Source organism: Nuphar pumila, chromosome 5 (genome assembly GCF_984573655.1).
Source record: "Nuphar pumila chromosome 5, dmNupPumi1.hap1.1, whole genome shotgun sequence".
NCBI lineage: Eukaryota > Viridiplantae > Streptophyta > Magnoliopsida > Nymphaeales > Nymphaeaceae > Nuphar > Nuphar pumila.
This window is the reverse complement of record NC_143253.1, coordinates 45,037,360-45,052,217: the sequence shown is the minus strand read 5'-3', so window position 1 is coordinate 45,052,217 and position 14,858 is coordinate 45,037,360. Positions and strand designations below refer to the sequence as shown.

Sequence of the window (14,858 nt, the reverse complement as noted above, 5' to 3'; positions counted from 1 at the left end):
TCTTTTTACTCATGAGTTTTTATTCTCTGTGTTGTAGTCTAATGCAGAGGTCTTACATCCATGGTTGGAGAGGAGAAACCTTCTATACTCAAAACATTTTCCACAAAACCGAAAGTATTGCTTGCCCTCTCATTGCAAGCATCGATATTTAGTGTTATATGTTTACAATTTTAAATTAATTACTTTACATGCAACACACACATAGAAATTCACTAAAGGGATTCGGCTACTTCAGGGCCTATGGATGCACATTTTAAAACATTGAATTTGGTATCATTGCTCATGCTTCTTTCATTTCAAACTTACGTGTATATACACAAATAAAGCAATGAATTTTATTTTACACTAAATGCATCCAATCATTCACATCATCATGTACATGTCAGCTATATAAAAATAGCATGCATGGTTCATTAAACATTCGCATTTGATTCACAAGGTGGACTCTCTTGTCTTATTCACTATTGAGAGGCCACTAAGGCAAGCTAGTGCATTAGCACATCATTCCATTCGTGCCTTATAATTGACACTTAGTTCTCTGAAAAAAACTGAATTTTAACAATCCATAAACAGTATGGTAATCATTCACAAAAGCACACACAAAATTGCATAGAGTTCACAAGTATTCGCTAGTCGGGTTTTGAACCATTTTCAGACTTGCAAAAACTTCATTATATTTGAATGTTATAGAAGTTACAAAAAATTTTACAGTCGTTGAACAAAGTTAAAATTTTTATAATTTTCAGAGAATTTCATCAACTTTTTTATGCCACAAACCGTTCATAAAAATTCTTTCAAACGAAGAAGATACAAATGATTTAGTGCATGTTTATACCTTTTTGTTCTGACTATCATAGTTTAGTACTCAGTCCATAAATAGAGTCCAAAATTTCATAGTGTAAAATTTTGTTAGCTTTCCAACATAATAAATTGTTTATAAAAAACCTTCTGAATGAGGAAGATACGAATGATTTATCGGTCGGGTGTTATGCCAGAAATACATTTTAACGGGAAATATGCATTCAGGTGGGCCAAAACAGAGCACTCAAATTCATATTTCTAAATTTTTTTCACATGAATATTTCAAATAAAACTTCAAAAACCTTATCACATTAATTTTAGCTATTCTACTATAGACAAATCTCATTTTTGTAGTTGTTAGGCCAGAAAATTGATCTCTCTCTCTAAACCCTATTTCCTCATAAATAGTTTTAGTATTTTTACAACGAAACACATAATAACACGTATTTTTTTATAACAAGAATAAGGAAAAGCATGCTAAGCATCACTGTACATGGACAAGAATATTAACAACAATTTCTAACTAAAAATTTGCAAGAAAACAAATAAGCATTGCATGTATGTCGAGAAGTTATAATTTTTATTTTTGAGAAAAGCAATAGCATGCATCCCATAGTCTTTATTCTTTTTTGCTTATTTTAAATTTCAATAATTTGACTAATTTAGGGGATGAATCAATTTCTTCTAGGGGAAACCAAAATCAACCCCCTTTCATCAAACCAAATTCAAATTTTTATAAGGATTCCCTCTTTAACAATAGTTTGGATTGGGTTCAAGAACATGATTTTACTAAAATGATTTTAAGAGAGGGTTTTCCTATTAAATTTTTTGACAAACCCCATGCCAATCACACATATGGAAGGTGTGGTATAGGGTTTGTCCCTATAAAAAATTGAAAGAATTTATGCCTACTAGTTTCAATTTACGTGTAAAGAATAGAACCCCCGACCTCTTTCGCAAAAATGCTTTCTTAGCTTACAAAAATGAACTACGTACAGAAGCTACCCACTACGTATGGAGACCGCACCAACATACTCCTCACGCTCCAAACATTTACGTGGATGCCCTCTTAGTTGAGTCAAGAGGGAAAGCACAAGGGGAATGTAGGGAAATGAGGGGAGAAAGGAGGAGAATCAAGAGGGAACAAGGGAGCAAGAGGCAAATAGGGGGTGTGAGCCCCTTCTATGCTTTTATAGATATCGGGGATTAGGTCAAGGGATGGGTTAGATCTCAGCCCTTGATCTAACCCCTACTCTCTTTCCTTGTCTCCTACCTCTTCTATTTCCTTTCCTTTTTTTCAATTTCTCTCTTTTTTTATTAATATCATATTTAGTTTAGGCTAGAATATTACATGTATATATGTTACATTACATATAGTATACAATATTAAAGAAAGGGGGAATGTGGGTTGGTCAACCCCCATGGGGTTGAACCTTTTCATCTCTCAAGTTCAAATTTGCTTACTTGGAAAGCAAGTTTGACTAGTCAAGAAGTCTTTTTTTTCTTTCTTTCTTTCCTTTTTCCAAAGCACCTTCCTTCTTCCTCTTTGTTCCAACCTTCCCATCCTAAAAGCATCTAGGATGGGATGCACACACACCCTCTTAGGAGGCTTCCCTTGAATTATGGTAAGTTTGACTTTTTATTTCATCCCTTGGTTTTTAGTAAGTTTTACAAATCTTAGAATTTTTAAGTTTTAATTTTATTTTATCTTTTTAAATTTGAAAATGAATGCCACAAAGGATGGGACAACCCACCTATGGACTCCTACAATTTTATTAACTTTGGTTAAATTATAATTTTTATTTTATTTAATTATTTTCTCATTAACTAAATTAAATATTTTGGATTTCAATTCTTTCAAAACTAGAATTTAGATTTAAGTGAAATGATTTTAAATGCAACTTAAATTGGGTTCAAAATATAGGTGAATGTCTTTACTAATTGTTTGTTATATTAGTTATTTATTATATATTTTTCTTCTAGCAAATTTTGAATTCCTCAGAAATAATTAAAAAAAAAATCACTAGGGTCGATGGAAACCCTTGAGCGTGTGAGTGTATTCATACATTTATTTGTTTTTAAGTCTTGCATAACTTGTGGTATGACACTTAGTACAAATTATCATTTTTAATTTATCACATATGAAGGAAATTATAAAAAAATATGAAAATTCCTTGAAAATTTTGTGGTTATTACCTTAAATATCTTGAATTTAAAATATATTATTGTTATATATGCTTGAAATGAGATATGATGATTGCAAATATCTTAAAAATATAAATTCTTGAACTTTACGGCTTAGCGTTTCAGTTGCATAATTAATGATGAATTTGGTATAATGTGAATGATACATGTTATACAAGCTTAGTGTATTTATATTTGGATTATGTGAATTTTATTGAGACTCTTCAAAGTCTTATGCTTTTAAAATAAAATATTTTTCGGATAACATAGGATCTGATGAAGTGGATACATGTTATTGCGAGAGTGTTGTGTGAGGCTGATAATTTTGAGATCTTGAGAGCTATCTCTCAAACTTTAATTAAATATTATTTAATTATTTTAATTATCAATATTTGGATAGATGAATGAATGGGTTGCTAATTAGATAAACTGTTTAATATTTCAAATAATTTTTTTTATAAATAATCAAATATGTGTTGCTTAAAAACTTAATGTGTTCAGGAGGTTTAACAAAAAATCATGAATGTTGGACTAATTTCAAAACAATATTTTTGGTTATGTTTTCAACATAAGTAAGAAAAAAATGAATTTTCAACGTGGTTCTTGATTTCCTATAGGACACGGACCTGAACCGTTGCCTGCATCTCAACCGTTGCGCTCCAACCCGAGACCCTTGGTGATGATCGTGCGATTTCTCCTCCACTTGTATGGAGAAAAACAAACATTGCGATATTTTCAATTTACCAAGATATGTCACGCTTGTTAAAATTGATTTTAGACTCCTGTCCTTTCTTCTTTATTTATGTGTTTTAACCCGTTATTTTCAAAAATCCGAGCCGCTTAAGTTGTGCTGCAGTGCAGACCGTACTGGAGCACCATATGGCGCAGCTCTCCGTCTGTACTATACAACTGCACAACGGTACGGCGCAGCAGATCTTCAGCACAGTGTTCGCCAATTAATGCCAGGATAAACGGGGATTAAAAGCGAAAATACCGAACCTACCCTCAATACATTCCCGGTTTTACCATTTTCTTAACGTAGCCAGACCACCTCGTCCAAGTGGAACCAGTGGCTGCCAATGATTTTGTTCAGATATTTGACCCAATGAGGATTGACCTGTATATTGAGCTTCTCAAATTATGTGTGTCCGGGTTTGACGTCTCATTTTCTTGACCTGACAAAACCCGAAGCAGAACCCAAATCCGACAAGCAGTTTTCTGGACGGGTTTGGGTACATTCTGATGGATCGGATACCCAACCAGAATCGAACGCTGGTCGCCGGGCAGCAAACAACGAGCACGTGCCCTCGCCGTCAAGCACAGCTGGATGCCTCCATCTCCATCTGTGCGGCCACCCAATCTATTGTCCGGCGTCCGGTATTATTATATATCTGCATGCAAGCGCACCGGCCCTCGCGCTCCTCCGCCGCTGAGTCCGACGGAAAACCGCGTTTCTTAACCGATTCCGGTTTTTCGTCACTCTAACGGCGGAGGGAGAGAGATGTTCCGTTCTCCGTGCGTGCTGCTCCTTCTGATCCTCGCGTTCTGTGCCCCGCCGCTGACGGAACCCATCCGGATGGCGGTTTTCCGGCGTACGTTGAGGCTCCGGAGAACCGGAACGGCGAGGGATGCCCGTCGCCTGGGTCCGGGCCGTGCGATCCCTCGCGCGTGCACATCGCGATGACGCTTGACGACGGTTACCTCCGTGGGTCGATCGCTGCCGTCCATTCGGTGCTGATGCACGCGTCCTGCCCGGATAACGTCTTCTTCCCCTTCATGTTCTACTGCGACGGCAATCGCCTGAAAATCGTCGTCCGGTCGGTGTTCCCGTCGCTCGGATTCAGAATGTACCGGTTCCGGCAGGAGAACCGGGTCAGGTTGCTCGTCTCGCCGTCGGTCCGGGAGGCGCTGGAGCGGCCGCTGAACTACGCCCGGACCTACCTCGACGACCTTCTCGAGCCCTGCATCGGCTGCGTCATCTACCTCGACTCGGACCTCGTCGTCGACGACGACATCGCGACGCTCTGGGGCTCGGCGTCCGCCAGCAAGCCCGTCGCCGCGCCCGAGTACTGCCACGCGAATTTCACGAAGTATTTCACGACGAGTTTCTGGGGGGATCCGGCGACGGCCTCGGCGTTCGCCGGCCGGAACCGGGAGCCGTGCTACTTCAACACCGGGGTAATGGTGATGGAATTGGGTTCGTGGAGGAGGGAGGGGCACAGGGAGAGTATCGAAGGGTGGATGGAGGTGCAGAAGGAGAGGAGGATCTACGAATTGGGGTCGCTGCCTCCCTTCTTGTTGGTGTTCGCCGGGGAGGTCGAGGCCTTGGACCACCGGTGGAACCAGCACGGATTGGGCGGAGACAACGTGGTAGGGAGCTGCAGGGGGTTGCATCCTGGGCCCGTGAGTCTGCTGCATTGGAGCGGAAAGGGGAAGCCCTGGGCGAGGATCGACGCCCGGGAGCCGTGCCCGTTAGATAGTTTGTGGAGCCCGTACGATCTCTATGTGGATGGGGGTGGTGCGAGGGTGGTGGCAGTGAAGGGGATTTCGGCGGTGGAGTGAAGGTGGAGAGGGGAGAGAGAGAGAACGCACATGGAAATTTTGTAGGTGGTGGGCAGAAGAGGGTGGGTCTTGGCCCTTGGGTTGTGCTTTGATTGGAAGGTGCAATGTCCGTCGTTGAATTGATTCTTGAGAGAGAGAGAGAGGGTTGTACAGAAGGAAAGGCGCTTCTTTTTCTTGTATTTTCCGTTACTCTTTCTTTTGGTTTTCTTCTTTGTTGTTTGTATTGATTTTAGGTTCTTTTTAATTTGATTCGTTTATAAGGATTATGATTTTAGATGAGAGAGCAAATTGGTTGTGCTATTGCTGTAGGGTTAGCATGATGGGGTTGGGGGAATTCTTTTGATTCCCTCGCTTCGGATAGGTGGTGGCGTTGGTGAGGAGGATGAGATGATACAGGATGTAATCTGTGTCAAGATGATAATTTGCTGGATGTATACAAGGAACTATTATAGATGAATGAATGATAATGAGAAAAAAGTTTGATTCTTTTTCTGTGTTGTGATTTCTGTTGCTTGGCACCTCCAAGTTCTTCCTGCGTTGCTGGTCTTTCTTGTCTGTTTGGCACCTCTCTCTCTCTCTCTCTCTCTCTCTCTCTCTCTCTCTCTCTCTCCAGATTCCAGAATATGGAGCAAAACGGGGGTTATGACTCCAGTTTTGATCTGCATACACAATTGGAGAGCGGGGTCAGTGCAATCCAGTTTAGTTCAACTTGGCTGACTCATCTTGGTGTATCATTTTCTATGTTTTTTTAGTCAGTGCACGTCTCCCTTGTGGTGGGACGTTGTAGGTTCATAGCATTGGAGTTTGATGTGATTGCAAAGACTTAAGTACCCTCTCCTCCATTAGTGCAAAAAAAATTACGATTCTTGAAAATGAGTGGTTGTAAAGACTTAAGTGCTCCAAAGATGATTATTTAAGACCTAGTCTCTACACTGCAGGATTATCTGAGAAAGAAATCTCCCCTGAAGGAGGCCATGAACATCAACCCTTTCACTCTCTCTCTCCTTTCTCTTTCTGCTTCTATGCACATCCAACAGAAGATCTTACATTGCTCCATTAAACACAGGCTGACCTGCACATTGACTGTTGTGGAGCCTGATTCAGAGTTTTTACCCTTACATGAGTAGGGTTTGGGGGCTCCTCCCAGCGTGGGTAGCATCATTCAACTAAATGAGTTGTAGATCTTGATTCAGAGTTTTTACCCTTACAGGAGGAGGGTTTGGGGGCTCCTCCCGGCATGAGTAGCATCATTCAACTTGATTCGTTGTGGAGCCTGATTCAGAGTTTTTGCCCTTACAGGAGAGGAGTCTGGGGGCTCCTCCCAACGTGAGTAGCATTATTCAACTTAAAGAGTTGTGGAGTCTCGTTCAGAGTTTTTACCCTTACAGAAAGGGGGGTCTGAGGGCTCCTCCCAGCGTGGGTAGCATCATTCAACTTGATGAGTTGTGGAGTCTGATTCAGAGTTTTTACCCTTATAGGAGGAGGGTTTGAGGGCTCCTCCCAGCCTGGATAGCATCGTTCAACTTGATTCATTGTGGAGCTTGATTTAGAGTTTTTGCCCTTATAGGAGGAGGGTTTGGGGGCTCCTCCCAGTGTGGGTCATCCGACGAAACAAACCTGAGCCATCAAAAATGTCCGTTTGAACTTTTCATCGTCATCTTCTTCTTCTTCTTTCTCCGTAAAACACTCTAAAACCCTCTTTCTCTTTAAAGAAGAAATCAAGGGAGGCAAAGAGTTCCCCCTGTAGAAGGCCATGAACATCAACCATCTCACTCTCTCCCCCTTCTCTCTCTACTTCTGTGCATATCCAACAAACGATCCTACATTTCTCCATCAAACACCGACTGACCTGCACACGGACTATAGCATCGTTCAACTTGATGAGTTGTGGAGCTTGATTTAGAGTTTTTGCCCATACAGAAGGGGGGTTTGGGGGCTCCTCCCAGCGTGGGTAGCATCATTCAACTTGAAGAGTTGTGGAGTCTGATTCAAAGTTTTTACCCATTCATGTTTTGAGGCATTAGGTCTCATGTTTGAACATCCACGCATGTGCAGTTTGCTTTCATCATGTTCAGTTGCTTTTTAGATTATACTTTGAATTCTGGTGCATTTTAGATCTATCGATTTGTATGTAACCAGAGCTCATTTTAATCTGAATGTTTTACTGCAACTTTATGCATATGTCTTCATGCTCTCCACCAAAAATCAGATCATTTTGAGTTTGTTTGACTCACTTTAAAAATCAAGATTCATAACCTGTTATTTTGCACCGTCAGGATTTTAGCAGAATCAGGACCAACTTGCGGGAGTGATTTCTCCCTAACCAAAGATGATCTTTCCGATCCGTAAAAAAGGTTGTTTTTTAAATTGAATCTAGTTTGTTCATACTAAATTTCAGTGATTTCTATGGTGTTTTCATACCCGTTTTGGGTCGAAAACCATAACCCTGTCACCCTGTGTCATTTTAACGGCTCAGATTTTGATCCATTTTGTTTGAATTTTATTTCCCTAATGAGAGATCATTTTTCAATTTTGTAAAATGGGTTATCTTCATTTATGTGTCTAGTTCATCCTTGTACATTTTCAGAATTTTTCATAGTCAATTACTATTTTATTTTGATTAAATACTAGAACCTTGTATCCAGATTTTATAAATGTTCTGATTTTGGCCCCCATATCATGATTGTTGTAGCACTTCTTCAACAAATCGCTATTTGATTGGCAATATTCTTCAGCAAATCGTTGTTATGATTTTTTTTGTCTCTAATGAGTCCCTATTATGATTTGTAGTATTTTTGGGTCTCCAACAAGCCTCACAATGATTTATAGTGTTGTCCGGTCTTTTTTAACTATGATTTATAGTGTTTTGGGGTCTCAAACGAGCCCCACAGCGATTTGTAATGTTTTTCGGTCTTTTAACTATGATTTATAGTGTTTTCGAGTCTCTAACGAGACCAACAACGATTTATAGTGTTGTTGGACCTCGCTATAGCGATTTGTAGTGTTTCTCGCTAAACACTACAGCGATTTATGATACAAATCGCTATCCGAATCAGGACCAACTTGTCATGGTCATATCTCCCTAACCAGAAATCGGATTTCAAATCCGTAAAAAGTGGTGTCTTCGTTATGAAGTCTAGTTTATTCATGTAAATTTTCAGCGATTTATATGGTCAATTGATACCCCATTTGGATCTAAAATCAGACCCCTATCAGTCTGCCTTATTTGAGTGACATATGTTTTTATTTCATTTTGTAAAAGTCATATCTCCCCAACGGAAGATCATTTTCCAAATCTGTAAAAAGGGTTTTCTTCCTCTATGTGTCTAGTTTATATCTGGAAAGTTTTATAACTTTCTATGCTCATTTGATATTTTAAACCTATTAAAAACTGAGACATGTCTCCAACAAATTATAATTAACTTCCATCCACTTAGTTAAAAGGGAATAATAACATGTCTCGGTTTTTAACAGGTTAGAAATATCAAATGAGCATAGAAAGTTATAAAACTTTTCAAATATAAATTAGACACATAGATAAAGAAAACCCTTTTTACAGATTTGGAAAATGATCTTCCGTTGGGGAGATATGACTCTTACAAAATGAACTAAAAATCTATGTCACTCAAATAAGGCAGACTGATAGGGGTCTGGTTTTAGATCCAAATGGGGTATCAAATGGCCATAGAAATTGCTGAAAATTTACAGGAATAAACTAGACTATATAACGAAGACACCACTTTTTACGGATTTGAAATCCGATCTCTGGTTAGGGAGATATGGCCCTGACAAGTTGGTCCTGATTCGGATAGCGATTTGTATCACAAATCGCTATAGTGTTTAGCGAGAAACACTACAAATCGCTATAGCGAGGTCCAGCAACACTATAAATCATTGTGGGTCTCGTTAGAGACCCGAAAACACTATAAATCATAGTTAAAAGATCGAAAAATACTACAAATCGTTGTGGGGCTCGTTGAAGACCCCAAAGCACTATAAATCATAGTTAAAAGACCGGACAACACTATAAATCATTGTGAGGCTCGTTGGAGACCCAAAAATACTATAAATCATAGTAGGGACTCATTAGAGACCCAAAAAAATCATAATAACGATTTGCTGAAGAATATTGTCAATCAAATAGCGATTTGTTGAAGAAGTGCTACAACAGTCATGATATGGGGGCCAAAATCAGAACATTTATAAAATTTGGATACAAGGTTCTGGTACTTAATCAAAATAAAATAGTAATTGACCATGAAAAATTCTGAAAATTTACAAAGATGAACTAGACACATAAAAGAAGAGAACCCGTTTTACAGAATTGAAAAATGATCTCCCATTAGGGAAATAAAATTCAAACAAAATGGATCAAAATCTGAGCCGTTAAAATGACACAGGGTGACAGGGTTATGGTTTTTGACCCAAAACTGGTATGAAAACACCATAGAAATCGCTGAATTTTGGTATGAACAAACTAGATTCAATTTAGAAAACAACCTTTTTTTACGGATCGGAAAGATCATCTCTGGCTAGGGAGAAATCACTCCCGCAAGTTGGTCCTGATTATGCTAAAATCCTAACGGTGCAAAATAACATGTTCTGAATCTCGATTTTTAAAGTAGGTCAAACAAACTCAGAATGATCTGATTTTTGGTGGAGAGCATGAAGACATATGCATGAAGTTGCAGTAAAAATTTCAGATTAAAATGTGCTCTGGTTACATATAAATCGATAGATCTAAAATGCACCAGAATTCAAAGTATAATCTAGAAAGCAACTGAACATGATGAAAGCAAACTGCACATGCATGGATGTTCAAACATGAGATCTAATGCCTTAAAATATGAATGAGTAAAAACTTTGAATCAGACTCCACAACTCTTCAAGTTGAATGATGCTACCCACACTGGGAGGAGCCCCCAAACCCCCCTCCTGTAAGGGCAAAAACTCTAAATCAGGCTCCATAACTCATCAAGTTGAACGATGCTACAGTTAGTGTGCAGGTCAGTTGGTGTTTGATGGAGAAATGTTGGATCGTTTGTTGGATGTGCACAGAAGTAGAGAGAGAAGGGAGAGAGAGTGAGATGAGGTTTTACCCCTCTCCTGTAAGGGTAAAAACTCTGAATCAGGATCTACAACTCATTTAGTTGAATGATGCTACCCACACTGGGAGGAGCCCTCAACCCCTCCTCCTGTAAGGGTAAAAACTCTGAATCAGGCTTCACAACAGTCGATGTGCAAGTCAGTCGGTGCTTGATGGAGCAATGTAAGATCTTCTACTGGATGTGCACAGAAGCAGAAAGAGAAGGGAGAGAGAGAGTGGGATGGTTGATGTTCATGGCCTCCTCCAGGGGAGATTTCTTTCTCGGATAATCCTGCAGTGCAAAGACTGAGTCTTAAATAATCATCTTTGGGGCACTTAAGTCTTTTCAAGAATCCTCCCTTGATTTCTTCTCTAGAGAGAGAGGGTTTTACAGTGTTTTACGGAGAAAGAAGAAGAAGACTTTGAAGAGTCAACATCATCCTCGACTTTCTGGATGGAGGACATGTTTGTTCTTTTTTTGAACTGTTTGTTTTTTCTTTTTTGAATGAAAGACATTTTTGTCATTTTCTCAAACCATCACTTTATGAGAAGAATAGCAAGAAAGGGTACTTAAGTCTTTGCAACAACACCAGAGTCCGATGCAAAGTTATGTCAACATACACGGGAATACGAGCCCCATGTGCTTGTATACGTGGTGCTCATTCAAAGCCCCGAACACAGACATGGGATTCAGTGAATCATCGGGGGGGGGGGGGGGGGACATACACCACCCTCTCATTGAATAGTAACCGGTGGGTTCCGCTTAAACCCAGCTTGCCTTTAAAGAAAACAGTTGGGCAGTTTGAGCTCTTGGTCGCATTCCCAAGTCGCAACTCTTTGATTCGTAGGTTGCGAAGACCAAGGTGCGGTGAATGATTTGTGATCATGCATTTCATTTGGGTCATTATCAATGTCTTCTTAATAGGTTAGAAAGGCTGGACCAGTTGTGTCAGTACATGATAAGCCAATCTCCAGGTTGCCAAGTTGTACTTGATGCTGGTGGTGGAGACAGCTCCAAGCCTCCACATGCCTAAAGGCCAAAGGTTATCAGGCACCCAGATTTTCTCACCAAAGCAATTATGTAAGCATTCAGGTCCAACTATAGTTGGTCAATTTCCAAAGAGTTCCAATAATCTGCCTTAAGGGGCATTTGAATCGCACGCGAACAGGACAGTGCGGGATGTCCCAACCGTCTGCCAACAGGACAGGATTGTTGTCCTGCCCTGTCCACATGCCATAGAAAATTTTGTTTTTTGGTGTGTGCTTGTCCATCCGCCCTCCAGTGTTCCACGGGGGAGGGGGGTGGGGGGCATGGAACAATGGTGGATGCTGTTTCCACGTCCACAAGATGCACCAAAGCAGCGTCCGCATGTTCAGCATTTGTGTGGGTGCACGTGGGGGCCCGTGCTCAGTGAGTTTCAGGTACAAGTATTCAAAAGCCCTAACTGGGCGGTTGGGAACACCAAACATAGGGCAGAATCCTGATTAACCAGCTAGGTTCAGGCACAAAGTTGACTGACGTTTTCAATGGTCACAAACAGAAGCCTCAGTGGACTTCTACCCAATTGACATCGGCAGCCGACAGAGTCAATGTCATGGGCAAGTCAACTAGACGTGCAGGGGTCTAACGGCATGTCTGGACCTCTACAAACACCCAAGTAGAATCGGAAATGCAGACCCCCCATAGTTTCTAAGTGGTGAGACAAACACGTCTGGTAAGGGTGACTTGTGAATGTCACCAAGTTGACCGAACATCACATGTTTGAAACTCACAGGTGACATCCCTTGCGGTCAAAGTTGAGTGTACTCCCCGGTGGGCAGGATGGACCTCAAGGGCAGCCAATGTGCAGTTGGTGATCAGGAGTTTTTCTGGACTATCTAAAAAAAATGGCGAGGCAAACTTAAGCTGTGGAGCCATCAGAAAGAATTCAATCACCCATAGGACAGATGGCCCCGCGGGGTGTGTGTGTGTGTGGGGTGGGGGGGGGGGGGGGGGGGGGGGAGTCACTTTGGTGCAGGTGGGGATAAGATATCAACGAGTCTATCCCACCTACTCATGCATTTTCAAGTAGACCGGCCGGTAGGAATGAATTTAGAATGCTTATTTAGTACAAATCATGTTTTTACCTAGTAATTTCAATGTGACAATCTCTTTTCATCGCTATGTTGTGGGGAAATATGAACCTCTTTTATCCTTGTTCTAAATATAATATATTAAAATTTATTGGTTCAAAGAATGGATAAAATTTAATCTTTATTCAAGTTAGTTTTTAGTGCAATACAAGCCTTTGGTTTTTTATCATTCTAAAAACACATCTAAATATGAAAAGAATACCTAAACCAATAGATATCTTATAATAAGCAAGCTATGGAAAATACTAATGCAATTATAGATTAAGCAAACACACAAAACTATATCGTTTCAAGTCACATTTAGGACGATTTAAAAAGATAAAGACTATTTAGAACCTTCTCTCTCAAAATACAGACATACTGGTCTATTAAATACCATGGTTTCAATAATAACAGCTTTCAACAAAGTACCAATGAGTTGATTTTTAACGCATAGTTTATCAATTTGAACATTTTGTCAGATGTATATAGTATCTAAATTTCCTTTACCGGGAATAGAAACTTGGCATCAGACCAACAATATCCATCTTCCTAACATGAGAGACAGCTCAGTACAGCTACATGGTCAACATTTTCAAATTTTGAACCTCATAGATGTTGGAGGCCTAAGAGTCAACACATGCATGGGCTCGCACCCACAGATAAGAAAGCATCCTAGAGCTTGCTTTCACTACGCGCTTTGAAATTAACAAGAGAACCGCCCATACAGATTTGGAGATTTGTCATGAAAACAAACAAAACAGATGGGCAGTCCACAATGTATCCAGTGCATGTTTGCTTTACTTTTTTTTGTTTACATGATACAATATGCAGGCAGCCCCTTTCCAGCATGTGCCAATCCAAGAGAGCAAAGTGAATGATCGGGAAAGAGAAATGCCCTCACCAGATACACTTTAGCTCAAAACAATCATTCACTTCTTCCAGAAGTAAAATATGCACCATATGGTCAACAACCCTGATGCAAACCAATGATTAATACATGCAAATACAAATCCAGCCCCTTGAATTTTGAAGGGAGAAAAAAGAGGACACAGAGATGCAACTTGTGTCCAACAAAAAATTCCAGTCGATGCAGAAAGTGGAAACAGAAGACTGCAAACAAATGGTGTTTCTTTATACAGGACTTTATAGCAAGCAATTGCAGAGTCCAAAAATTTCCTGCCAATTTTATTATTTTAATTTTGAATCAGATGGAAAAAAAGCACGTGCGGCTTGACTCATGCTAGAACAGCTCTGACCTCTTGCCTATCAGCTCCAAATGACTGCAACTTATTGATTACAACTTAGCACAGATAATGAGGAAGATAAAAACTTTGCATAAACAATAACTCTCAATGTACCTGAGCTCCAAGTCCCTTGGCATAGACATGCTCGAACAGCGCAGACGGATCGGGCATTGGGCTCTCCTGTTAAAGCAAAGGTGGCAGTCATAGAGTTACCTTAATAGGTAAACTAGAAAGCCTAGTTACAGTAAGAAAATAGTTCCAGGTATCATATTGAAACATCAAACTATGCAGTGCTAACCTTAGCTTCTGCAATGGCATCATCAACTTCTTTTCTAACCACTTTCTCAATGTCCTGCAAGAGCATGCACAAGCTTTCTCAAAGCTAAAACAACAAAAATCTGTATATGTTCATGGTGCAATTGTTATTTTCTGAAATTTTTGCATATGGATCACCCGTTTTCAAATTTAGAACCATACACAACCAGCAAATAGGACAAAAAAAGGGAATTACCTTGAGCTCAGCTGCACTAGCGATATCAAGAGATGTTAACAGCTTTCTGACTCGTTCAATTGGGTCACGCTCCTATCAACCAGAACAATTGAAAAATAGCAGTCAAACTTATGGAAATACAAACCATGCACCTCAGGAAAATTAATTTGCCCTAAATCTATGCAATACCTGTCTCACACCAGAAATTTCATCGCGTGAGCGGTAAGTGCTTCCAGGATCTGACATGGAGTGACCATGATACCTGTAGGTATCCATTTCAAGGACCTGGAAGTTTTCCAGATTAGGCAATAATCAAATACCCATCTTTGAGTCTATATGATAAAGTATTTCAGAAGTTGCAAGAATCACATAGGTT

General features: G+C 40.0%; 1 protein-coding gene and 1 pseudogene across 3 annotated transcripts in view; one reads left to right on the top strand and one right to left on the bottom strand.

Annotated features, from left to right (window-relative positions):
- Positions 1 to 14,858, bottom strand: part of LOC149837485 (pyruvate dehydrogenase E1 component subunit alpha-1, mitochondrial-like) — an 88,511-nt gene that overhangs the window by 694 nt on the left and 72,959 nt on the right. The window contains exons 4-8 of one of the 2 annotated variants that reach the window (XM_090006072.1): positions 14,672 to 14,767; positions 14,504 to 14,575; positions 14,291 to 14,344; positions 14,107 to 14,172; positions 13,511 to 14,028 (exon numbers count right to left, since the gene is read on the bottom strand). In XM_090006072.1, the coding sequence (XP_089862198.1) occupies positions 13,984 to 14,028; positions 14,107 to 14,172; positions 14,291 to 14,344; positions 14,504 to 14,575; positions 14,672 to 14,767 (333 nt within the window). In that variant the 3' untranslated portion in view covers positions 13,511 to 13,983. Of the gene's footprint in view, positions 1 to 13,510; positions 14,029 to 14,106; positions 14,173 to 14,290; positions 14,345 to 14,503; positions 14,576 to 14,671; positions 14,768 to 14,858 lie in introns of those variants that run through there. The other variant, XM_090006071.1, reaches the window with a different exon arrangement.
- LOC149837486 (putative galacturonosyltransferase-like 7 pseudogene) lies at positions 4,409 to 6,037 on the top strand (annotated as a pseudogene). The gene has a single exon (XR_016432114.1). The product of XR_016432114.1 is annotated as a putative galacturonosyltransferase-like 7 pseudogene (transcript).